A 27,452-nucleotide genomic window follows, 5' to 3' on the forward strand; every position below is an offset into this window, starting at 1 on the left:
GACTGTTATTCTCTATAATGTAATAGGACACTACCTACAATACAATATTATAGAGGATAATTATTCACCTTTTCTGTACTGTTCATATACATGTCTCATGTACCTTTTTTTCCAGAGATGATGATAGTTTTGGTGGTGGCTTCCATCTAAAGACATGACTGGGCAATCTGATAAAACCTGGAACTAGCCTGGTTCGTGTCTGCATCAATTTCCAGAAAGTAGCTTGTACAGTATAAGGACTGGTTTGCTTTGATTAAACTAATAATCTGCAACCCATATTGTCTTGTTGCAGGAATACACGATGCAAAGAACTGCAGTTTCATGGAATTCTTAAGACAGGCAGACAACGAAAAGCAGAGCTGGGAAAATTGGGCTTTTCATTCCGCAGCAAATGACACAATTCTGCTTTTCTCTTTTCCCAACTCAAATGAAAATAAAAGGCACCCCAAACTTTTCTCACAAAGTGAAATAAAACAGTAAAACCAAATACTCCAATCATGCACATTTTCTTCATTTAATACATATGTGAAATAAAAACCTTAAAAAAATAGTTTCTGTAATTGTTCTGAATTTTAACTAAATGTTTATTCTTAGTGGAACTCACCATTCTGTTATTTTCTATTACAATTTCATCAAAATAGATCTTGTTTATGCAAATCAACATTTCTCAAGATCTTTCTTTCCTTAAAGGCTTAAAGAGCTAATCTACCTACAGAAACTACTTCTGCAATGCATTCTAACTATGAAGAAACCCAGAAACATACACCTAGGATCAATGCTTTTCATGCCAGTCACAAAAGCAGTGTGATCTCCAGATACTACTAGAATATAGTACGATCCAGCACTTCAGTCTGTGTCCTCAGTATACGTGATGGCTCCCTTTGAACTAACTCTCTGATCCCATAAAACATGTATAAAAGCTCAAAGTTATGTTAATCACTGAGGACACCAGAAGAGACAAAGAAAATTATGTACATTATAAGGTTGGTCCAAACTGAATGGACAGTGTACTCAGGGAGTAAAAAATGGAAGGATGTATAGAGTGGGGCACCACAGGGGTCTGAGGCTATTTGATATTTTCATTATAAACCAAAACAATGGAGTAGAGCCTTCCTACTCTAAAAGATGATACCAATCAGGGACATACAGCAAGGACACTGAGGGCAAGATGAGAATTTGTTAAGCAATCTTCACAAACTGGAGAGACTTAAAAAAAACCCAGGATGTTGATCAGTAGGGGCAAGTATAAACTACTACACCAAGAAAGGAAAAAATCAACTGCATATAAAAGCCTGCTGCAAGAGGAAAGAAATAACCATGTCTCTGGGTTCATAATTGAAAGAAATGAGAGCTAATGCACTTAAATTGCAGCAGGAAGGACTTTGGTTAGATACTAGAAAAACCTCCCTAAGCACTAAGAATAGCACCGGGACAGACCGACTGGTCTATAATGTTTCCATTATAGCAAGTCTTCACGAACAGGATAAACAAACGTGAAAGAAATGACACAGGCACTGGTGAGACCGTGTTGGAAAGGAGGATGTTTAGAGGCTTTCTAGAGACCTTCTTGCCAGCTCTGTTGTTCTTTGAAATCTTGTCTGTTTGTACGCATTTCTGAAATAGCTCCTTAACAGCTTACAGATCTTCCTTCTCTGGCGCTTGACTTGACCCATGCCTACAGCCAAGTTTGGCCTGTGAGGCAGAGGGAAATTTAGGATCACTATTCCAAGTGGACCTTGCATGCAGCCTTAAACTAGACATCAAACTTCTGGAGTAGTCTCATTGCATTTTATGGACAGCGTAGAAATAAGAACATTACATCAAAAAAATGACCCGCTCCTAAATATTTCACATGAACTGCAATGCATATATGTGTGGAAAACACTGCTAAAAGTCCTACCTCTAGAAGTTTCCCATTTAGGGAATACAAGGCATAAAACATTTTGAAAATCACTTCTGTGACTTCACCAGTGCTACGTTTAGTTTTCATTTCTCCACATCTGTCTGCTCAGAGACAAGCAACTGAGCATTGATGTTTCTCAGCCTGCTTCCAGCACCTTACCCTGTGCTTTGGTTGTTGTTGCTGCGGGTTTGGATTTGGGGAAGGGGGAAAGCAGGCAGGCAATCCAGACAATCCTTGTTTAGGTAAAACCACTTTACTTTAGGATTCTTCACAATAACCTCTGTCCTCAGATGATTTTAAGTTTTTCTGTCTTGTATCTCTAATTTACTTTTGTAAGTTGCTTCCAGTAGCTTCCAGCCAGTGAGGTGTTTGTATGGTACACATCCCTGAGGGAACTGGGGATAGCTGTAAAAATGCCAATACTCTAAACTCTCATGTCTCTGCTCATAGGGATGGAGAATCTACCCTTTGAGAAACCAAGCTGCTCAACTTCTTTCCCCTCCATAATGCCACATTAATGATTTTCAGCTGCTTCCAATTTTAAAATCCATAAACATTTTCTAACACATGGATGATCCCAACCGACAACAGATGGATAATCAAGCCCACTGACAACAAACTTGCTCTCTTCTTAGTAGCAGTTGAAGTTGTACATTTTTAGGAGAAATCCACAATCCCTCAGGAGACTGAAGACCAGAGTCTGAAAATCCCTGCTTTCAGCTATTTCTTTACTTCAGCTTTCTTTAAAAACAGCAGCAACAACTACAAAAATTCTGCTGTCCCAGAAGGTCATTGCTCAGGCTCAATATAGTTAATAGAACTGAACTGTTTTAAAATCCAGTTTAGCCAGCTAAGCAACAGGAAAAGTGCCCATTTTCTTTGGTGGATTTCCAAGGCCTACATGGTGATTGAGACAGCGCTGTCATGGACACTGCCAACAGCCAAGACCTGTGGACAGACTGGCCCTGATGGATAATAGTTCTTAATTAGGTTTTCTGGCTCTTTGGATGGAGAACTTGAATAAACTACTGCTCGTGTTGAGGTGCTTGCTTTGTCCTTGCAGACAGATTTGTTTACGTGTCCCTAAAATACATTTGTAGGAAGCTCTTTCCACATACGCTGCTATTTTCTTTACACGCATCCATGACATTTGATCAGGTAAAGCTGCTCTTGTGCTAAATAAATGCAAGGTGTGATGATTCCAACAGAAGATGGACCAGCTTAATTACAAAGGTATTGAAGACTCCTTCCTCTTTATTGCACCTCACAGACAAAAAGTAGCTCCTCAGCACCCCTCATGTAACTGCTATCATTAGGGAAACTGAGTAAGTATAAAATTGTTTGGTGATGATGGCAACTCATGTTGGAGCTAGAAGAGTAATCCTGTACCTTCTTTCTTGCATTCCTATGCAGCCCACAATCCATTCTTGAGGGTTTGCCACTTCAAAATACAAATGTATATTCAATTTCTTTCACACTTAGTGTTTTTCTAGCTGAATTGACTGGAATTATTACACGAAAACACACATAGTCTCATTGGAAAGAGAGATAGGCGGGAAAAAAAGAAGGTGCTCAATAAATTCTGCTCTTCAGAAATACAGTAGCACTGTGGACCAAATCTGTAGAATCAGTGTTGAAGACAAATACTTAGAAGGGTTCCCATTCTGAAGTTTACAAATGTTAATGATCTGGAGAGAGTGCCACTGAAATAATTTTGAACATGCTCCTTTGAGGAAGATGTCTCTACAAATGATTTCTGAGCTTTGTATTTCACACAGAATCACACACAGAATCACTAAGGTTGGAAAAGACCTGTAAGATCATCAAGTCCAACCATCAACTAACACCACCATGCCCATTAAACCATGTCCCACAATGCCTCATCCACACGTTCCTTGAACACCTCCAGGGATGGTGACTCCACCACCTCCCTGGGCAGTTTATTCCAGTGTCTCACCACTCTCTCAGAAAAGAAATTTTTCCTAATATCCAGTCTGAACCTCCCCTGATGCAACTTCAGGCCATTTCCTCTTGTCCTGTCACTCATCACTTGGGAGAAGAGACCAACACCCACCTCTCTGCAACCCCCTTTCAGGTAGTTGTAGAGAGCGATGAGGTCTCCCCTCAGCCTCCTCTTCTCCAGACTGAACAACCCCAGCTCCCTCAGCCGCTCCTCATAAGACTTGTGCTCCAGACCCCTCACCAGCTTCGTCGCCCTTCTCTGGACACGCTCCAGCACCTCAATGTCCTCCTTGTAGTGAGGGGCCCAAAACTGAACACAGGATTCGAGGTGTGGCCTCACCAGCGCCGAGTACAGGGGCACAATCACCTCCCTACTCCTGCTGGCCACACTATTTCTGATACAGGCCAGGATGCCGTTGGCCTTCTTGGCCACCTGGGCACACTGCTGGCTCATCTTCAGCTGGCTGTCGACCAACACCCCCAGGTCCTTCTCCGCCAGGCAGCTTTCCAGCCACTCATCCCCAAGCCTGTAGCGTTGCATGGGGTTGTTGTCACCCAAGTGCAGGACCCAGCACTTGGCCTTGTTGAACTTCATCCAATTGGCCTCGGCCCATCCATCCAGCCTGTCCAGATCCCTCTGCAGAGCCTTCCTACCCTCAAGCAGATCAACACTCCCACCCAACTTGGTGTTTTCTGCAAACTTGCTGAGAGTGCACTCGATCCCCTTGTCCAGTTTATTGATAACTATATTAAGGAAGACCAGCCCCAATACCGACCCCTGGGGAATACCACTTGTGACCAGCTGCCAACTGGATTTCACTCCATTCACCATGACTCTCTGGGCTCAGCCATCCAGCCAGTTTTTTACCCAGCAAAGAGTGCACCTGTCTAAGCCATGAGTCACCAGCTTCTCCAGGAGAATTTGTTCATCTAGGTCTACTACCAAAAGCATTCTTCAGTAGCCTCAGACATTTACACCTAAAATGTCACCTGCAAGTGCAAGAGTGATGAGTTTGCTGAGTAATATCTAAAGCTCTGTCACTAAAGAGCTTTCAGATCCTGGATCAGAAACATACTTGGTTCAAACCTCCAATGTGCCCTGCACAGTCATTCAAGATGTTTTTACAGATGCCTTTCCATGTAAAACTTTTAGATTGCTTGGGAAAAAATGCTGTGGAAGTGCTATATTATTCACTATATCAGCTATAGTGAGTAACAAAAGAATAGTAAAATAGTAATCGCTGTGGATTAAAGTAACTCTCAGGTCTGTGCCTGGCAGCAGAGTTGGGGAGAAGGGGGAACCTCATGCTATAGGAAGATGAAATTACGGATTGTTTAAGTAAACGGGGCAAATACAAATAAATGGTACTGGATGGGCTGCATGAGGAAGCTAGCCAGTGCCACTGAGAAGTTGCTTTCTATCACCTCGGAAAAGTTGTGGCAATCAGGGGAAGTCCCCAATGACTGAAAAAAGGCAAACATTAAGCCCTTTGTAAAATAAAAAGTAGCAGGATCCAGAGAACTACAAGCCAGAGAAACTAAACTCAGTCCCCAGGAAAATTATGGACTGGAGGGGTGGAATAAAAGTGGGTGGAAAACTGACCAGACTGCTGGGCTTAAAGGGTAGTCATCAACAGTCTGAGGTCTAACTGGGGGCTGGTTATGAGTGATGTGACCTCCAGGGGTCAATGCCAGGCCAGTGCCCTTTGCAACTTCAGCAATGACCCAGACAACAGGGATGGCCCACGTCTTCATTACATTTGTGGAAGGAGCAGTTGTGTATGCTGGAAGGCAGAGCTCAAAATCCAGGAGTGGCCCGACAAGGACCTCAGAAAATTCAGCAAAGACAAAACAAAAGTCCTGTCCTGGAACAGGACAACCCACTGCAACAGGACAGGCTGGAGGTGCACTAGCAAGGTGGCAGCTCTGCAGAACAGGACCTGCAGGCTCTGCTGGACAAGAGCCACCAGTGAGACCTTGTGGCAAAGAAGGTAACGTGGGGTTACGTTAGCAGTAGGGTAGTCAACAGGTCCAAGAAAGTGATTTTTTCCAAATATTGCATCTTCTTTTGGGCCTCCAGTACAAGAAAGGTGTGAACAAAGTGGACTTACACTAACATAATCACCCTGGCTGGGTGATCAGCTTGTTCTCATCGTTGTTTATCATTCCAACAGCAATTACATCAGCTGTGTTTTGTTGTAATTTTGAACTTGATTCCAAACCACCAATGGAAACTCTGAATAGTTGAGGATGTACCAAGCCCTGAAGAATCCTGTTAGAAACACGCGTCATATGACTTCATATAGGAAACTACTTGGAGATCTGCAAGCCAGATCTTAATCCATTTAACCTGTGTCCCTCCCATCAAGAGCAGCTTACATGTGGTCTTCCTGGAATACTACTGAACAGTTTATTTTTTATTCAGTTTTTAATACTGATGCCATTACAGTTTGTTTTCCAGGAATTAAATCCATGAATCCACAGATATTTCTGCTGCTGTTCCTAACAGCCATTCTGGATCATTACACTTTGGTGAGAAATCTCCCAACATTTCCACACTATGAATGTGTCTTATTTTTCATGCAAATTCAAAAAAGGTAGAAAGAAAAAAAAAAGTGGAGAGTATCACATTTAACTTTCACACTTTTCCACTGGCAAACACTTTCCACCTCCAACTTTCTTACAGAACACAAATTAAACCCTTCTTTTTTTCTATTTACTTCATTATGTGCATGAGCTTCAGTGAAGTCGGAGACAGTTCTAGGAATAAAGGCTTAACTAACTTGTACTTCCAAACTGCATATTTAACATGTTAGCACTGAGCTCTGTGTGTTAATGTAGGACACTTGTTTTTTTAGGATCAACAAATGGCAAATGCTTCCATATGAAAAGAATATTCCCACCCACAGAAACAGAATTCAGCTTTCCTACACAGCAAACAATAGAGAATTAATATGCCTCTCAGAGGCACAGCCAGAATAAAAACAACCACACCCCAAATCCCAATGAGATTCTCAGTTAGATATTTAAAGTGTTTCTTTTCTGAGACAGAGCATATTCTCCTACTAACAAGGTGAGTGGCAGGAGCAAATTTATTCACGATTTTTGAAATGTTTAGTAATTTTGTGTGCTTACAGAAGCAACCTATTTAATAACAGGGTCTTTTATGCGAATCCACCTCGTACAATTTTCTGAAGAGTAAGCATCTGAAAGTAAGGAAAAAATTCAACCTTACTGATATTCACAGAAGGAACAGTGACAAAATATCTTTAAGAGAAAGAAGTCCACTACCCAAAAAGCGCAAGAACCATTAGAATTTAAGATTTTATTTGAAACACCTTAATTTAAGTTTTCATTACTAGATTAATGAGCTTATTTAGTATTTGTACAGGGTTGAATGCACTGGAACAATTTTACTTCTTTTAGGATTCTAAAAGCCAATCAGAATGTCAGTGTTTCAAACTAATTTATTGTAATATTCATATAAGATCATTTTAAAGCTGCTTTACCTCAGTTTTTTGAAAGATAAATTTAAGTGCTATGTAACATCAGCTTCTTAACACACATGCTGTAATTCTTAGCTTGTGACCACCAAGAAAACTTTGTCAAATAAAATGCATCACAGATACTGAGAAAAGAGAATAACTAGAAATAAAATAAGAAATTCAAGCTGTTCAGCAATGTATGATAGAGTTTTGCAAATATTTTTTGTTTCACAGATCAAATTACCTCTGGGATTGGCAAGTTAACAATAGTTCTATTTTTTTAATTGTAATCAGGATTATCTAAATGTTGTACAAATCAAAGACAAGAGCTTTTGATATTCAAAAAGCTAATCTGTTTGAAATAGGCAAGGAATAAATGAGGAAGGAGGCATTTCATTATGGAAAATGCTTGTAAGATTTACCGGCAGATTCACAGATTTTTTAAGGCCAGCAAGACCCATTACCATCTAATCACACCTTCTGAATAACACATGGCAAAGAACCTCACCTTGTAACTACTGCATCAAGCCCATTTCTCCTGCTTGAATTACCCTTTACTTTTTGAAGGACACCCAAGTCTTCTTTTACACTTTCAAAATGACAGAGAATTCACCAAGTCTGCAAGGTACTTCTGTAGCTCACTGACCTTATTGGAAGGCGTTTGCTTTCTTCCACTTTGAATTTGTTTAGACTCAGATAGACTGAATTGCTAATGGACTATTTTTTAAAATCAGGCAGAAAGGTGCTGTAATTAGAAAAATCACTTCCCAGCCTAGTATGTATGCTGTAGTTGAGTCATCACTTAAAATAGTTTTGCATAAACAGAGAGACAGTTAACGTCTCCCGTTTCGCACTGTAAGGTACAATTTCTAGACTTTCAAGTCTTCCCGCAGTTCTTTTGTGATTTTGCTCTCACAAAAATGTTACTAATATTGAGTGAAGTAAAACCACTTAGTACTACCTGCTATTAATTGTAGCATTTGCCCTTGATTGTGTCAACCTTTTTCTTCTTAGTATTTTTATTAGTCTCTAATAAATTACTTTTAAAATATATTACTGAACAGTGGGACTTCATAGTTAAGGTAGACTTCAGCAAGTTCATTCAGAAGTAGTCTTCATTTTTGTCACAATAAGTGTGAATGAGCAGTTTTCAAGTATTTGCCACAATCATTAATTATTTTGCCCCAAAGATGACAAAATATTTTTGACTTGACAGGACTGCCCTGTGCCATCTCATTAGAAATGTACATGCTCTAATGAGAAATATATGATAGAAGCCCTCTTAAAACTACCAGAAAAATTTGCACTGTGCCTAATCACCCAACTCCATCCCTCTCTCCAACAGTACCATCCTAGCTGAGTATTTGCACGGTCTGTGTCTAGTCTACATGAAGCAAACAAACTGGCAATTCCAATGCTTCCTATTAATTATTAGAAGTAGTCCCACACTCCAATATGCCAAAACAAGACTCTAGCCCAAGCAGAACAAAGGTGGAAAGAGTTGTATGCAAAGTATGGTCAAGTTTGTCTGGTAGTCAAATAGCACAACTAATATGAAAACATACCATAATCTACAGACTAGTCCTTTCATTAAATGATTAGTCTCAAAGACTTTATTAGCTTTATTAAAAGCAGAAAAGGTTGTATGAAAGGCTAATATAACTGAGACATTATGTTAAACTATGAGCTTTTTAAGGTATCCACCTTCATAAGAAGATGCAGCATATTAAATTTATTAACTTACTCTACAGTAATTTCTAATTTCAAAAGCCCATTTTTATGGGACAATGATAAATTAGAGCATAGATGAATTATTTTACAGATTAAAACACACAGTTCTTTCTGCAATCAAGATTTTAAATGGTTCTAATAGCTGTAGCACTTACAGTAGGTTCTTTAAGTGCCAAGCAATTATAATTGTTTTCTTAGCACACTGGTTTAATTTAATACCTCCCAAGTTGCAGAAAATTTGACTTCTGCAGCGGAACACACTCATTCACCATATTTCCTTTCGGAATGATAAAATAAGATATTTAAAAGCAAATGAATGACCTGGAAAAAGCAATACAATGTTGCTACTTATCACACAACAGTGCTGATACATTTCACACTTACTGAGTTCAAGACTCAGGCAAAATATAGGTGTAGACCATAAGCCCCTTACCCCTCATTTCCATGCAAAATTAAACTAGGCCCATAGCTGCTGGTGTTGGCAGTGTGCTTCAACACATGTCCAGAGCAGTGAGAACTCAGCAAGTACAAAAAAGTAGCAACTGTGGAGTAACTAAAATTATCTCAGTACTTGTAATACTATGTGTAAAGCTAGTTTTGTGAGTAGTGTTTAGGAGTTTTGTTCAATTTTTTGCTCCACGAGCAAGCAGGAGACATTTCACTTGAGTTAGTGACTTGGTCAAATAACTGGAGGTCTCCACACGACACCCTACGCTGAACATCTCGGATCACGATCACACAAATGCTACGTATTAAAGTGAGGAAGTTAAGTTTAATGTCTTTTTTTAAGGAAACCTTTTTCTCTTTCCCTCATCTTACAGGAAGGTCTTTGTGAAACATCCCTTACCTGTGCACAATCAAGACAAAGTCTTTTCATCCTTGGTCTATAAGGCCTAGACTACGTGAATCTGATTTTTCCTCTTTTCCCTTATGGTTTTTATTCTTTTGGCAATAAAAAGAAGCTTAGAAACTGGATCCAAAGAATCTGCCCAAGTCTGCAGAGAGCATGAAGCAGGTACGCTGAGGGGCAATGCTTCATGCATCACAGTGGAGTATCACTTTCAAGCAGTGATATTGCCAAAAGTGAACAGCGTTTACCCACTTACGATTTGGGAAACAGAGAGTTTACCCAATTTTTCATGCCCAGCTGGCAACCTCAAGTAAGGGAGTTTTCCTGTTATACCACCTTCTCAAACACACCTCTGGCTGACACCGAGCAGAGGAGCTGGCTTGGCTCATGCATGCCGTCAGGCTTGCACTGGAGTTTGGTGCTGCAAGCGATGATGGGGACGGGGTGACGAGGGGGCAGCATGCTCCGGAAAAGGGGTGAAACTGGAAGATTTGACCTCTTACATAATAAGAAAGGAAATACTGCATGTCAAAGTCCAGTGTCTAAGGCTGAAATACATCTTATTTTAGATTAAGGTAATAACGAAGCACTATGAAAATATAAAAACGAGAGAAATGATATATGATAGTATTTTTTGCCACTTCTGAGAAAATGACTAATAGATTGGGTTAGCAATGAATTTTTGAATTCTGAAGAAACATTAAAGTTAGATGAACTACTGGTTTATTAGTTTCTGGAAGAATAATCCCTCCTCTTGTGTAATGCAACAGAAAAGCAAGACACCGTCACTGTGGAGACAGAGAGACATAAACAACCATCAAGGTTCAGAGTGACATTGTAAAAAGGAGTTTCACCTTTAGGTCATTGGTTGAATTTTAAATAGAGGTGTTGCCACACACCTTTTAGGACTTGTTTGAGGTCCTGGGTCAGCTTGATCTCACACATAGCTCAGTTCCTAAGAGCCAAGTGTTCCCATTATAAGCACTGCAGCAACAGATAACCTCCCTGACAAGCCCAGCAGAAAGGAGCATCCCTGAATCAGCTGTCCTGGAGATGCTGTGTCACTACAGCCTTCTCTCTGCAAAAACAGGAAAGCACCCATTTTCCTCTCCCCTAACACCTAAAACTGAACTAATGTTCACTGGATACCATAATACAAATATAATCACTTCATTCCCCCTTCTTAGTTTCATAGAATCATAGAATACCAGGTTGGAAGGGACCTCAAGGGTCACCTGGTGCAACCTTTCCTGGCAAAAGCACGGTCTAGACAAGATGGCCCAGCACCCTCGCCAGCTGAATCTTAAAAGCGTCCAATGCTGGGGAAGTCACCACTTCCCTGGGGAGATTATTCCAATGGCTGATTGTTCTCATTGTGAAAAATTTTCCTCTTGTATCCAGTCGGAATCTCTCCAGTCACTATTGATGTGACTCCTTGTAAAAAGGGAGTCTCCATCTTCTTTGTAGCCACCCTTTAAATACTGAAACATGGTGATAAGGTCTCCCCTAAGCCTTCTTTTCTCAAGACTGAACAAACCCAGGTCTTTCAGCCTTTCCTCGTATGGCAGGCTCCCCAGTCCTTTGATCATCTTTGTGGCCCTTCTCTGGATGGACCCTGTCCAGCCTGTCCACATCTTTTTTGCATAGCGGGAACCAAAACTGAACACAGTATTCCAGGTGTGGCCTAAACAACACTGAGTAGAGTGGGATAATGAGTTCTTTATCTCTGCTGGTGATGCCCTTGTTGATGCAACCCAGCATCCTGTTGGCTTTCTTTGCCGCAGCAGCACACCATTCACTCATATTGAGCTTGTTGTCCACCAGGACTCCCAGGTCCCTTTCCACAGAGCTTCTCCCCAGCCAGGTAGATCCCAGCCTGTGCTGCACTCCTGGATTATGTTTTCCCAGGTGCAAGACGTTACACTTGTCCTTGTTGAACTTCATAAGGTTCTTGTTGGTCCACTCTTCTGGCCTATCCAGGTCTTCCTGACGGGTGGCTCTCCCTTCCAAAGTGTTCACTTCCCCACTCAGTTTGATATCATCAGCAAACTTCATCAGGGTACACACCATCCAGATCAGTTACGAAGACATTAAACAGCATTGGGCCCAATATCGATCCCTGGGGGACCCCACTTGTGACAGGTTGCCAAAATGAAAAAGAGGTTCTGAAGGTTTGCAGGGAAGGCTGACTCTGCCCCGGTGATACTACCTTAGGAACTGGTCTAAATCATGTTAGAAGCATCCTTGTGATCATCAGATACCTTGCTTTTTCAACAAAAATACCTGTGCGCTGGCCTAGAAGGGCTTGCTTAATCTTTTTTTAACCCTTTCAGACACTGAAGAAGCCTGTTGGGAAAAAGCATGCAAAGAAACCAAACAAATAAACCCAACCAAGCCATCTCCCTACCTGTATTTGCAAATTCTGGCCAAACTTGATTAGGACTTATTGTTGGAAAGGAACAGCTTTATGTGCCACAGTTTAGATGTATCCCTAACTAAAAACAAATACATAATTGAACCCTTAAAAACAAAAATGAGGAAGATAATTGCGTAATTAAGAAAGGAGCAGTCTTAGGACCAATGATCACCTCATACTGTAAAACCACAGCATACAATACGACACCACAAAAAACCCATTTCATTTGATTTATGCTTCGTGAAAAAGCAAACCAAATATTATACAAATATTTTCAGTAGCTGAAAACTGGCTATCACTAGAAAAACACAGCTACAGACATTCCTCAATGCTGGGCTGAACTGTTCTCAAAATAATCCAATGTAAAGGCCACTGATGGAAATATTTCTAATACTCCACAGTCACAAAGCATTAAACTGCTGTGTTTGGTGCAGATCACCTTGCTTGTGCTTTAGAGATATTAGTTAAGCTTCAGACTATGGTTTGCAAAGCACTCTGAACTTTCCTGGCCTCTCTCATCCTAAAATCTCAGAATAGTCACTGCCGTTTTCTTGTAAATATGTTTTAAGTCACATTACAAATAACATTTCATTGTATGCCCATTAAAAATAAACATGCTGGAAATAGCAGAGAGTAAGGAGCCAGAGTCACTTCACCTGTCTCAGAAGCAGCTGTGAACAGCTCTGAAAAACACACGTACTGTTGCCCTCTGCAGATCTTTCAGACCAAAAGGAGCAGGAGGAGCAGAATTTAATAGCATCTAAAAAGGCAAATCCCAGAATCTATTTAACATGGAAAAGGAGAAAAATTCTAGAGAAATTAGGTCAGAAACCATTCTTATTGTTCAAGAAGTACACCGTATTTTCTCTCACTGTTGCAGAAACAAAGTCACCAAGTGTATTTGCAAGAAAATATTTAAATAAAATTGATGAAGTGTCAACACTTGACTGCTTGTTTAAATTGGACAAAATTATGAAAGCTGTTAGAGTGTGTTCAATTTGTTCCAATGTTATTATATACCATAAGGGCTCATTCGAGCAATGAGAATACTGCAGACAAGGCGTGAAAATTACAAGATGTCTCAGCCTTCTCCTTGGTACAATATGAAATACCATCTAAAGCAGACGAAATTCTTTTAGTGGAGCTAATTCCTTCCCACTGGGGCTCGATGGGGGAAAAAAGAATCACTGTTCCTTTATGCTGCAAGAACACTTTGTTACTTGCTTAACAGGAGGTTAAATGAATCAAAGCTTCACACAGCAAAAAACCCCACCGTCAATTAATGTGCCAAATTTTTAATAGGAAAGCAAATCAGATTTATTTAAAAACTGAGGTCTTGGTTCTGGTGTATTTATATTTTCCCAAGGTTGAGCTTATAGTTTATGATATTTTTCATAGCCTATGCTTTCTGAGGAGTACGGATGACTATGGGAGAGGGCTCCTTTCTGCCCTGCTCATACTGAGTGTACTTCACACATGTAGCCCAGGTGACTCATGAAGAGGACCATGGCAAGCTGTAGCTGTTTATGCTCCAGGTGCACCTCAGCTGACAAACAGTGGTGTAGAAGAGCTCAATACACACTGCCATCACAAGCAGCACTCATATTATGAACTGAAAACAAGGCATTTGAATGTTAAATTTTTCTCTCTTCTTCCATCATCTGTCGCACTCAGATGGGAAGCACAGTGCAAGTCCCCGAGGACCATCTGTAACGCTCCAACAGCTTACCTAGGAAATAATTCTGATACACTTGCATTTTCTAAACACAGGCTGACTGGTGAGTTCTCATATTTCAACTACAGCACAGACACGTCGGTCTGAAATTCTAGACCAGATGTCTTTGCATGAGTGCTTACAGGCTGTGGAGGACAAAGGATGGCTACAACCTCTCAGCAGTGCTTACAGTCATAGAATGGTTTAGGTTGGAAGGGACCTGAAAGATCATCTAGTTCCAACCTCCCTGCCATGGGCAGGGACACCTTCCACTAGGCCAGGTTGCTCAAAGCCCCTCCAACCTGGCCTTGAACGCTTCCAGGGTTGGGGCATCCACAACTTCTCTGGGCAACCTCTTCCAGTGCCTCACCACCCTCACGATGAAGAATTACTTCCTTATATCTAATCTATATCTACCTTCTTTCAGCTTAAAGCCATTACCCCTTGTCCTATCACTACATGCCCTTGTAAAAAGTCTTTCTTGTAGGCCCCCTTCACCTACTGGAAGGCTGCTGTAAGGTCTCCCCAGCACCTTCTCTTCTCCAGACTAAACAACCCCAACTCTCTCAGCCTGTCTTCACAGGAGACGTGCTCCAGCCCTCTGATCATCTTTGTGGCCCTCCTCTGGACTCCCTCCAACAGGTTCGTGCCCTTCTTATGTTGGGGGCCCCAGAGTACTGCAAGTGGGGTCTCATGAGAGCAGAGTAGAGGGGGAGAATCACCTCCCTCAACCTGCAGGTCACACTTCTTTTGATGCAGTCCAGGCTTTCTGGGCTGCAAGCGTGCACTGTCGGTTCATGTTGAGCTTCTCATCAACCAACACCCCCAAGTCCTTCTCCTCAGGGCTGCTCTCAATCCATTCTCCACCCAGCCTGTATTTGTGCTTGGGATTGCGCTGACCCATGTGCAGGACCTTGCACTTGGTCTTGTTGAGCTTCATGAGGTTCGCACGGGCCCACCTCTCAAGCCTGTTAAGGTCCCTCTGATTAGCATCCCTTCCCTCCAGCGTGTTGACTGCACCACACAGCTTGGTGTCAACAGCAAACTTGCTGAGGGTGCACTCAATCCCACTGTCCATGTCACCGACATAGATGCTAAACAGCACTGGTCCCAATACCCACCCCTGAGGAATGCCACTTGTCACTGGTCTCCACTTGGACATCAAGCCGCTGACCACAACTCTTTGAGTGCAACCATCCAGCCAATTCCTTATCCACCTAGTGCTCCATCCGTCAAATCCATGTCTCTCCAATTTAGAGACAAGGACATTGTGTGGGACAGTGTCAAATGCTTTGCACAAGTCCAATTAGATGATGTCAGTTGCTCTTCCCATATCCGCCAATGCTGCAACCCCGTCATAGAAGGCCACCACATCTGTCAGACACGATTTGCCCTTAGTGAAGCCATGTTGGCTGTCACCAATCACCTCCTTGTTTTCCATGTGCCTTAGCATAGTTTCCAGGATGATCTGCTCCATGATCTTGCTGGGCATAGAGGTGAGACTGACTGGCTTGTAGTTCCCCAGGTCTTCTCTTTTTCCCTTTTTAAAAACGGGTGTTATGTTTCCCCTTTTCCAGTCAGTGGGAACTTCACCAGACTGCCACGACTTCTCAAATATGATGGATAGTGGCTTAGCAACTTCATCCACCAGTTCCCTCAGGACCCGTGGATGCATCTCATCAGGTCCCATGGACTTGTGCACCTTCAGGTTCCTTAGATGGTCTCAAACCTGATCTTCTCCTACAGTGGGTGGTTCTTCATTCTCCCAGGCCCTGCCTTTGCCTTCTGTGACTTGGGTGATGTGGCTTGAGCACTTGCCGGTGAAGACTGAGGCAAAAAGGTTGTTGCGTACCTCAGCCTTCTCCATATACTGGGTAACCAGGTCTCCCGTTTCCTTCTGGAGAGGGATCACATTTTCCCTAGTCTTCCTTTTATCACCAATGTACCTACAGAAGCTTTTCTTGTTGCCCTTGACATCCCTGGTCCTGGAGATTCAACTCAGCACCTGGTTCTAACACTCATGTAAGGTGCAGAGGCATCTTACAGAGGCTTACTGAGCCTAGGAACATGAGTGCACACCAGTGTCACAGATGCATGACATTGCACGGAACAGCTTGCACCTCACCTGGAAAGTAGCACATCAGCTGAAGATGAATCCCTAGCTGTTTAACAATATCCCTTCATCCATACTTCTTGCCCAGCACAGATATTTTGCTTTGAAAATTAGATATCCATACATTTTTTGAGGCAGTCAACTTTATGGTATCTTTGTACACCCCAGGTGAGCGAGAAGCAAAGTGTTCTGACCATAAATAAGAAGTATATATTCCATGACCCACTGCGTCTTCCACAAGGCCAGGTAAAAAACAAGGCAGTTAATAAAATATTAAGAGATTCTAAGCGTATAGTAGCTAATAGTAAAACTAGCATGAGAAATGCGCCAGCCTACTTCAGTCATAAAACATTGGAGAAAAAGAAACTTAAAATTTTAAAACTGATCATAATTTTTTAAACATCAGTGTTATGAAACTTTTTTCTTTCTGCTATTATTCAAGTGTGGAAACTACCATGGAAGTTCACTAAGGCTTCACCCAGCTGGCTTCTAACTGGGACTCGTGCTCTGCTAGCTCCCGTGCTAGTGTGGGGTCTCCTGCATGGGGGTGCTGCCAGTGGTGGATCTCTCTCATAGCTTGCACGCCTCTTCGCCAACAAGCTGCTCCTCACTGGGAGCCAGATACAATACTCCAAACAAACCCCTAAACCACTTCAAACTTTGCAGAATTTTACCCCTTTAGTACACCTTAATCCCCCATAACCTTTTAAATGTCATGTCTCAAAAACATTGTTTCTTCAGCATATAAAACAGGGAGAAAAAGCCCTGTATTTCAAAGTCAAAATAATAATAATAATAATAATAATAATAATAATAATAATAATAATAATAATAATTGTTCTGTATTGGAGAATTCCCCTCTGCCTTAGTTTACTATTTATAAATGACCAGTCTGGGATTAATTATTATAAACCCTTAAAGCCGAAAAGAAGATTTTAGGCATGTTATGCTATGTATAATCTATACCATTATTAAATTGCAGCTCAAATGCACTTTATGTCCTATTTCTATTGGTCACCTTTTAACATTTCCGCATTTTACCTAAATTTTACTCCTTGAGAGAAAGCTTTTCTTACTATTTTCATAACATCAGACCACCCATCCGATGTGCCACTGTACAGGAGGAGTGGTGTCACCTATAAAGCATGCTCACCAGGCACCCCGTCTCTCATCCAGTAATCGATGTCCGTTCCATCTGCATTGTCGTAAACATCTGTAACATTGATGGGCTGCAGCAGAGTCATGATCTCTTTCATGATGTCCCGAGCTTTAGCATTGCCAGTAAAATCCAGTCCAGATGGCTTGAAAGTGCCCTCATCAGACTCCATGACAATATCGAAGTTGGAGATATTTTCCTAAACATGTAATAAAAGAAGATATTGTTTTGTGATTGTTATTTTAACTGGCACCATATACTGAATTCTAGATGTCAGTGTGAGCATACCATAACAAATCTGTTTAAGAAGCAGAGAAATGCTTCCTTTGATCGTGTGTAAATAAGCATAAATGAAGGGACCTAATATTTCTGTATGAAAACGCTGCAACAGTTCAAGTTCAGTTCTGAGGCATCAATATTCCATAGCAGCCACAACATGACTGGCCTGCTGTCCCCAAATACTTGCTTTAAGACTTCTGAAGTGCCACCTAGAAAGGTAAGCCTTTACCACCGTATTTCAGTTTTCACTTGCAGCTCTCACTTTCTTCTCAGGCCTGAAACTCAGAAATTCTGTTGCAGGGGGGAGGGTAAACAATCTGGTTGGCTTTAAAATTAGATGCATTCAAAGCTTGCTTAGACTGCGGAGGACATCCCATTTGAAAAACCTGCTGCTGCCTCTTCAGAAACACATTATTTTCAGTATACCATGTAGTCAACTCTGATTTTGGTTGGAAGACTGAAATACCAAGGTTCCTCCTGACCTAAAGGAATAATGTCTGTTTTAAGGGAAGTTTGTGCTTCCAAGGTAAGCCCTTACAGGAAACATGAAATTTTAAGATTTTGTGTACAAACAGCATAAAAACATTTGCTTTTAGTGTGCACTTGGAAGATTGTTTTTAGCTAAAAGAACAAAAATTAGCATCCAGAGCCATTTATTTGCTTCCCACACACTCAGAATTCTCAGTCACAAAGGCTTAATTGGAATAAAATACTTAGGGACTTTACATGAAGGAAGGTCTCACTCTTTTTGTGAGGAACGTGAGATTTTTTTCAAAATAAAACAATTTAAGGCTAGGTCAGGCAGAAAAAAACTATGCTTCAGACTATCTTGAATGTGACTAAGAGAACTTACTGCAGGTTTTACTCCTATGCCCAGATCTCATTCCACAATTTTATGGCTGTCATGAGTTACTACAAGAAAATTGTCACAAGAGATATGTGATAGCAGTGAGTAACAGATCCATGTTATTAACAGCTTACATAAGCCTACAATTTGGTAAAGAATTCTTTTGCATTTTTCTGGATATAAAACCAAATATGAACTACAGGTGGCTGTGAATGTGATATTCATGTAAGTTTTCAGAAGTTCGTTATACAATCTGCCAAGAACTGTGTTTTACACTCTACTTTCCCAAAACTTTTCTCTTTTGAGTGAAACAAGTTCTAACATAGCAGAGGTATTAACTTCTAACTTAGAAATACACCCAGCAGTTAAAAAATTTAATACAAAATCTTTGCATTTGATGAAGTAACTGTAAATGTTATAACACCGTAAAATAACCAATCTACCTATCCACCCATTCAGCTACTGGAACTCAAGGTAGAAATAACCAATGTTGTCACCAAATTGCCCATCACTATTTTTATACAATGAAAAAATCTTCAGTTTATAAAAGATTAAATGTAAAGAATTAGGATACATGTGGTGTCTAGGCCTATCATCAAATGCAGCATTAGAGGTCATAAGCCTCAAAATGAAATCGTGATTCACAGACCCTCTGAACATAGTGGAAGAGAAGCAGGCCAGGAAAAACACACTGCATGGTAACAGGGACCAATGATGCTCTAAAGTCACAGGTACAACAGAAAGAATGTCTCAAAATGTAAGTCTTCTTTATATCACAAGCCCAAGGAGCAAGACTTAGGGAAGACAATACACATGTCAGTGTGCTGGTGAATTGCCAACAAAAGCTAACTTAATTATGGTGAGCCCTGCATAAATACTATGATAGAAGTAATTCAGAAATGGCCTCTTTGGCTGAGTCTTCAAAGCAGGACTTCTGCTCATTTTTAGAGAAGCTGCAATGAGTAGGAGTGTTAATGCAAATGGAAGGCACTATTCAGGGCAGCAAGGTGAGGAGAAGAGCAAGCACAGCAATAGAGCAGATACTGAGAAGAAATCTCATCTACCACTCCAAAGAACAGAATTCCTAAGTTCCAAAACTTCATAAATTGCTAGTATAGCAGCATTACTGAAGTCTTCAGTTGTGTTTTCTCATATAAATGTTTGCATGTGTTTTTAATATGAAACTGAGAAAACAAACCACCCACAATACATTACACCATATTCTTGCTCTGTAAGAAAGCTATTCAGTTCTGAGAACATGCTGGAGTGGCACGAAAACAGGACACCCTGGGGAGAGAAACTAGACTCATTAAGGGACAAAAAAGAAACAGGTCACAACTACTTGAAGTACCACGTGTCCTTGAGAAAGCTTTTTCCCTATTTTGTCCACTAGAAGATAGGATTAATTATAAAACTATTCACTGTTGAGTTTGAAAGTTGCAATCTTAAAAAAAAGGGGGTTAGGTTGGTTTCAGCATACCCATTTTTGTACATGTATATTGTCGTTTCTACATACACAGAAAGAAATATGTGCTGGAAAATACGCTATAGGGAAGATGCTCCATTGTCCTTTGCCCTCTGTGGTGCAGGAATAACTGCCACTTAGCGAAGCACCGTGAGACCGTACATTGCTCCCTTGACTAATTCAAGTGAACAGCAAAACAAACCAGTAAGATTTTACAAAATAACTGCAGGCTCAGCTGTTTCCTTCATTTTTCCCCATACTGAATGTATCATTTAAATAAGCATTTTAAACTCAGTACACAATTTTTTCAGAAAGTAATCCCATTTGCTGCATCTTGATACTGTGCCACTTCTCTTAGCACATACCAGAAAATTAAATCTTGTTGGTCTAACCTGCTGCCTAATTCTCTGAACATCAAAACAGACTTTTATCCTTTATCTTCCTATGACTCGGTCACAGAAGAGGTCACCTGTCTTTATCTTATCATGTTTAGCTCTTTGACTGAATTTGTAAATGAAACATTACAATAAATACTGCATGGGAAAACTGGCTTTCTATAGCTTGCTATTTTCATTGAACATGGAAATAGGCACAATCCTTGCCAATACTTCTCCTATTTTTAATTTTTTTTATTTTAATTCCTTTTATTTCTGTTTTCTCCATAAACAATCTATTTTTATCTCTGTTAAGCAAAACTAAAAATACAAGTCCTTCTCATCTCTAAGGCAAACACTTGAAAACATGAAATTACAGTCCAATCTTGTCAGTTAAGAAAACAAACCCTTGTCATACACGACTCGTACTTCTATCGATAGGAAACATGTCCCATCTAAAGTAGACACTGGCAATCCCAAGCATACAGGTAGCTACTTATTCAGTCAAAATCCCAATTGTTAAGTCTTACCAAATGTTAAACTAGACTCCAACATCTCATGACTAATCTACGGAGTCACTAATGGCAATTCCTCTTATCCAGCTAAAGCAGCGAGATACCTGAAAGGATATAGGAGGGAACAGCTGTCCTGAAAGCCTTCAGTAATTTGAGGCTATTTAAAATAGAGTGTTATTACTTGTCCAATAGTTCATTTACTGCTTTTCTTTTTCATTCCACTGAGAAAAATCACCACTTTACAGGGAAAATACTAAAGTCTGCAATGGCAAAGCACTGTACTTGACTAATGGTTAATTTGTTCCAGTAACAAGGGACATCAGTTGATTCGACAGTGCATTTTCAGCTTTCTGTTATTGATTTATACTTAACTTTAGGAAACACCAACACTTGCATTCTTGTATTCCAGTATTTGACTCAGAGCAGTTGGGATCCAAGTATAGCACAGCAACAACTGTGTTGCAGAACTTACGGTGAAATGATGGTCATCCCACTTGCAGTACTAAAAGTGTGTTTAAATCAACACCCAGCTTTGTAAGGCTGGCAACTAAGACTAGAGGAAAGACAAGAGAAAACACCGGAAACATCCAAGTGGATGTGACAGCTGGAAAAGAAAAAAATAAAATAAGTAATATCCTCTAAGTATTTAATAATATATAAACATGGTGTAGTGTAATTTTGAGTTGCTGCTTAGGATCAAGATTATTGAATGAAGCAAACTAGCATAATTGGAAACTAGAGAAAAAACACCAGAACAGCTGTTAGGAAGCAGAGATGCGCCAGCATTAAAGGCATAATAACCACCAGCCACAGGCGTGATCATACCGCTCACACTCTTTTTGAATGAAGACAGGGAAAATCAGGAACACTGGGAGTTATAAGGTTTTTTAAATTCTCTTTGTAAATTACACCGTCATTATATGAGACAAAGCTGCTGTAAAGCTGAAGATTAACACAATTTTTGACAGATGACAAGGTATGAATAAGGCTCATACTTTTGTTAAAAGATGAAATATTTTTCTGCCACATTTTTGGGGAAAGTAGTCCATAAAAAAGTCCACAGATCTTATGGCTTGTTCCCTCTCAAGAGTTACAAGCATTCTGACCTCTGAGAAGCCAATGACAAAAGTCCCAGTAACTTCAACAGCCGTGGAGCAGGATTTGGTCATATACTTATTAGCATTTCACTCAGTAAAAACATACTACTAGCATGTCTTGCCTTGTACAATACCACTACTGTTTCCTCTGCAGCCACTTGCCAGCACTCACAGAGATGACCATTCAGTATTGTAAGTTCTCTGGGATGATAGACAAGAAAAAGCAGACAGCTCTGAAGACAGCAGCAGGCTACGTAAGGTATGCATCAAATTACCTGCAGCCTTGTCTAGGGAGGTTTTTTCTTTGACAAAGAGGCGTATCAAAGAAAAGTGCTCCTCCTGGAAAACATTCCATAACTTAAGCCCTTCTACTGCTCAAATACAAGGCTATCAAAACACTGTCTATGACTCTGAATGACTCTGTCCCTTTTTGAAAGGTTTTAGGTTTTCGTTTGAAAATAGGCAACACAGCCAAAATTAAAAATTGAAGTTTACATCTTTTAACTGAAGACAACTTTTACTGCTTTCAATAAGCAAGTGAGTACTTTTGTAACTTTCAGTAAGAGATTGATAACAATAAATCAGCAATACCTCAGAAATTATCACAGCACACTCACTGTTAATATTTCCTGGTTTTACGCAGAACGCTTTTAGGTTCTCATCTGGGTAAGAGGTGCAATGTTAAAATGAAAAGAAGTCAATGAGGAGGAAGCTCATCATGATGAGTTAACAAGAGGCAACAATATTCTGTGTCTTGCACAGCTGGGGGGAGTTTGGACAGAAGGAGCCCAGCTTTCTTAACAGCAGCACATCCCAAAGCACCAAGGACCTGTGGTTGGGTGCATCTGCCTGGAGTACGAAAGCAGAGGAGCTATCCTCAGAAGATGTCTCCACCAGTTCACAAATTTTCAGACAGTAGCTCTGCTACTTGCGTGAGGGAAAGAAAAGGGAGGCAAGGTACAAAGACAAAAGTTCTCCTAACACTAGATGTGTATGAAATTTGCCTGCATGGAACAAACGAAGGCTAGGCAACCAGGAGACACACTGCCATGGCTGATTCTGGGTCTTCCCTGCTTCAGTCAGGGTAAGAAATTAACCCCCTTTTGTGTTTTAGTAAAATCTGGTTTCCTCTGCAGCTTTCACTAGGACTGTGACACCTCAATATTAAGAATTATTAATTCCTACTGACCTAGAACTAGTGTAAAATATATTTGTATAAGTATGCTAGCTTTACTGAGTACTTCACCAAGAAGAATTTGTGATTCTGGAGAATACAGTGCAATTATTTTCTTTTTGCAGTTTTGTAACTGAACATTTCTCTTTTTATGCATTTCTTTCATTTCTCAATGAAAGGGATCAACAGGACAGCAGTGGTCAAAACAACAAGCAGTAATTTTACAGAACTTTGGATTACAGAGAGTATTTCCTGAGAACAGTCAATAGCCAAATGGTCGACATATTTCGCTGGGATAAAAGAACCCACATTAAAGTCCTTGATGTGCTTGGTTCAAATCACACACAAATCCACGTCTCACGTTTCATCAGAGTACTTGGTACCTTGGGAAATAAACAGGATGTTGAAATACACAAGTTTTCTGAGAACTCTGGTTTTGAGGGGCCAATATTTTCTGGGGAACAATCATTTCACCTGAAAGTGACAAGAAATTTCTTTGATATTTGCTTCTTAGAGAAAGTAACTCATTAGCAAAATCACAGTAGAAACCTCATGTGAGCATCAACAAAGAGTACTTAAATTAGCAACAAGATACCAGCATTTCAGAAAGTCCTGTTTTCATGCAGACCCAGTTTGGGCAAAATAGCAAATCTTCTTGGTGATAAACACAAAAAGGAAAACATAGTAAGCACTGGTAATTGATATTTTTCACAAAGTTAAACCTTTCCTAAAAAGTTAAAGCAGTGTATGGCATTTGCACCAGAAATTTAGGTAAGTACTGTAAACATCATTAAGATAGGAATAAAAGCATGCAGAAATATTTTAAGAACACTTTCTCCAATGTGGTTTGAACGAAATTCATAGAATCACAGAATCACTAAGGTTGGCAAAGACCTGTAAGATCATCAAGTCCAACCATTACAAAAAAAAAACCAAAAACCACACCACACAAACAAAAAAACCAACACCACCATGCCCATCAAGCCACGTCCCACAATGCCATGTCCACACGCTCCTTGAATACCTCCAGGGAGGGTGACTTCACCATCATAACATATTAATGTCTCCAACGATCACAACAGAGTTACTAAAGTAAATCTGAATGTGGCCTAGGATGTTTTAGTCTTTTAATACCAATTTCCCAGCAGATTGTATGCAATACTTCTATTCCAAAATAAATATTATCAGCCATTCATAGTCCCTTAATTCAGCTGGGTAAATAACTGTAACCTTGTCTTCATGGTACACAGATCTTCTACAGAAACTAGTCCGAAGCAACGAAAGGAGGACAGACACTTCATTACATTACATACACTTCTTTCTCCCCTCATGAAGACAGCATAGGATTAAACATACAAAAAACTTAAAAACCCTACTGGAGGGCACTCAGGTCCCGTTATTAAAGGTTCTAGGAGAATCTGTACTGAACAGCTGTAACATGACATCCTCTAGAATTACTAAACCATGTTCCTCCTGCTTCTTCCATTCAACTTAGAAAAGAAAGCAGCAGTTGCAACATTTCACATTTTTGAAGTTATTTACTGTATTGTGTGTAAGAGCCCTACTCAGCAACTGGGTCACACAACACTAAACACTGGGCAAAGACTTCAGATGTAGTTTTGAACCCCAAGATCTGGAGCCTGATTTACACTTAGATCCTTTAATTTCATTACTCTTCATCAAGAAAAGAAGTCTTCACTGTAAAGGAGTATCAGGCTTTTTTCCAGTCTGGGATTAAATCTAATTATTGGCTAACAGTTAAAAGCAGTGAGCACTTCAGCAGGTATCTCCTTTGGGAGCAAAGATGCTGGTAATTCCCCTGGGAGGCTTCTACCCATGGTCAAAACTGAGCAGGTGCTCTGTGATGCACTGGTGGGTGACAGGTACCCCTGCACTAATGGAGGCACTGAAACTGATGGGCAGTACTTGGCTTTCAACTTTTGGAAATGTCTTAGAAAAATCACAGAAAGGAAACAACGGATGAGGACCATGAGATGCTCTCCTAAAAGCACGGTTGCATGAGTAATCTATGGGTCTGAGCTTATTCTGACTGCAGTTGGGCAAACATGCTTTTCCAAAACATCTACTTACTGGATGCAAACAGAAACAGGAGACTATGCTGGACTGAGCTCTTGGTCAACTCAACACGGCAGCTCCTACATTCTCTTACAAGCTCTGAACAGCCAATATACCTATTGCTAGTTTTAATAATCAGGAATTATAATACTGGGCTCTACAGAAATACTTGAGTAATATAAATAATGCGATTATGCAGGGATATGAGTTAATTATTAGCATATAGTAAAACCACTATGCTGCTGCTATCTCAGTTATTTCTGCAGTAACTTATCCACTTTCTAGCAGTGGCAACCTACAATGACGGATGAGGAAGAAGGACCTGAAATTAAATTGAAAGAAAAAATAAATAAGCTACGAAAGTAAGAATATTTGTACTTGTCCAGTACTATAATGTCTTCATTTCTTCTCCCTTGCCACATTTCCACTGACGAGGAGGTAATTTACAATGTCAAGGAAATCCATGTCTGTCCGTGCTGAATTACTGCATTCATATTTCTACTTGTTTGTAGCGAACTAAATTCATAATAAGCCCAGCTATGTAGATGAGTCATACAGGCCATCTTTCATTTAACAAGGCATCTTTAAATACCACTCTTAGTTAACTTGTACTCATTACCATCAGCAAGCAATGTTTATGCCATACTACCCTAATTGCCAGAAATCTGCGAAAGTAAATCATTAAAAGGTTAAGTTATTTTTCATGCTAAATATAATGTACAGTATTAATCTGCTTTAATTTGTTATTATGAGTAATGCGATGTCCTATAGTTGTATCAATTTATAATTATGCCAGATCACATGGCAGGGGGGAAACAAGAACAACAAACAACAGACGGATGTCATTTCTGCTTAAATTCTCCATGTAAATTACAAATTCTTGTGAAGTTAGACTAGGCTTTCTTTGTAGAGCACAACAACCAGGTGGAATTGCATCAGCAGAGCACCTTTGTCTCAATTTTTTTAAAAGCAAAGTAACCAAGTATCTTTCAAACAACACCCAAGCCTGCTTTATGTTTCCCTATTTGATCCTTAAACCTGCTTTTTGATATTACATCTGAATATAAATCCTAGAGACAACAGTGAAATGCAGACATTTTGGCAAAAGATGAGATGTGCATGAGACAATTTCATGTGTTGCTGACTACACCACCGTAGGATGGAGCTTATTTTCTGACATGGAAATCTACAGAGGTGATGATACATTCCTCATGAGTGGTGTGCGCTAGGCACAGAGCATCCCTCCAGCTCCTCCAAAATGCAATTCTGTACATGAGAAGCATCTCTTTCTTGTGCTACATATTCCAGAACATTTTGTTCTAGTTTAATCCTGCTGAACACCAGAGTACCAGTGTTAAATCCAGAGTCCTTAATACATACTAAACTGCAACCTGTCACCTCCCTGAAGCTGAGAAAGCTAGCTCTTAGGTACCTCTTCCAAATGAAAGAGCTGAGCTATCCCTATAATTTGGAGATATAAAGAGGAACTACATTATATATGGGTAGTTAAATAAACTTATTAGTAATTTTAAACAAGTTAGAGCGAAATAATCAACTGTTCATCAATTAGCCAGAAAACCATAACCACTGTAACGCTATCTCCGACAACTCTGTTGCAGATGCAAATTGATTTAGTTTTGTTCATCACAATGGACTTGATTCAAAGTGAAATTTCCATTTATTTGTTTTAATAGGTTGCTTACCATTAAAAACATACTCTTAGAAATTGCTTGTAAGTCTGCTTTCATACAGCAGGTGACTTCCTAAACATATTTGCATTCATCTTGTCTCTGCCCTGGATATATTAACCATTGCTGAGAGTAATACTACTAAATTAGGGAAAAGAACAAAAGATAACTACTTTAGCTTAGTTATACAGGTACAGCATAATTTTTTTCTGGGAAAAAAACCCCATACATATTCCAAAGAATTATCTCCAAAATAGTTCTATGCCACTACCCTTTATGTCATGATGTACTTTGAAAAGGTAGTTGTTGGCAGGAGAGACAGATATGACAATACACAATATTTTTATCCTGGTAACCAGGCATAGAGTTTGCATGTTCCTTGCATCATCAGAAATCAATCATTTAAAATGTTCCATGTCCCATAAAACCAATAATTGGCAAAGGGTGTTTTAGATTACACACTATTAAGATAAGACAGCAAAGATTTTTCTTTGTATTATTCTATGTTCTACATTGTAAAATATTATGGGAAAATGCAACAAAGCAGAAATATATAAGGCAAACAAAATTTATTTATATTGCCAACATATGTGGACCATTCATCATT

General features: G+C 40.0%; 1 protein-coding gene across 1 annotated transcript in view; it reads right to left on the reverse strand.

Moving 5' to 3' along the window:
- The window catches only part of CPQ (carboxypeptidase Q), a 168,159-nt gene that overhangs the window by 17,408 nt on the left and 123,299 nt on the right, over positions 1–27,452 (reverse strand). The window contains exon 7 of the mRNA XM_059815589.1: positions 17,328–17,529. Within this exon, the coding sequence (XP_059671572.1) occupies positions 17,328–17,529 (202 nt within the window). The remainder of the gene's footprint in view (positions 1–17,327; positions 17,530–27,452) is intronic.

The sequence above is a fragment of the Gavia stellata genome, chromosome 3, assembly GCF_030936135.1.
Source record: "Gavia stellata isolate bGavSte3 chromosome 3, bGavSte3.hap2, whole genome shotgun sequence".
Taxonomy (NCBI): domain Eukaryota; kingdom Metazoa; phylum Chordata; class Aves; order Gaviiformes; family Gaviidae; genus Gavia; species Gavia stellata.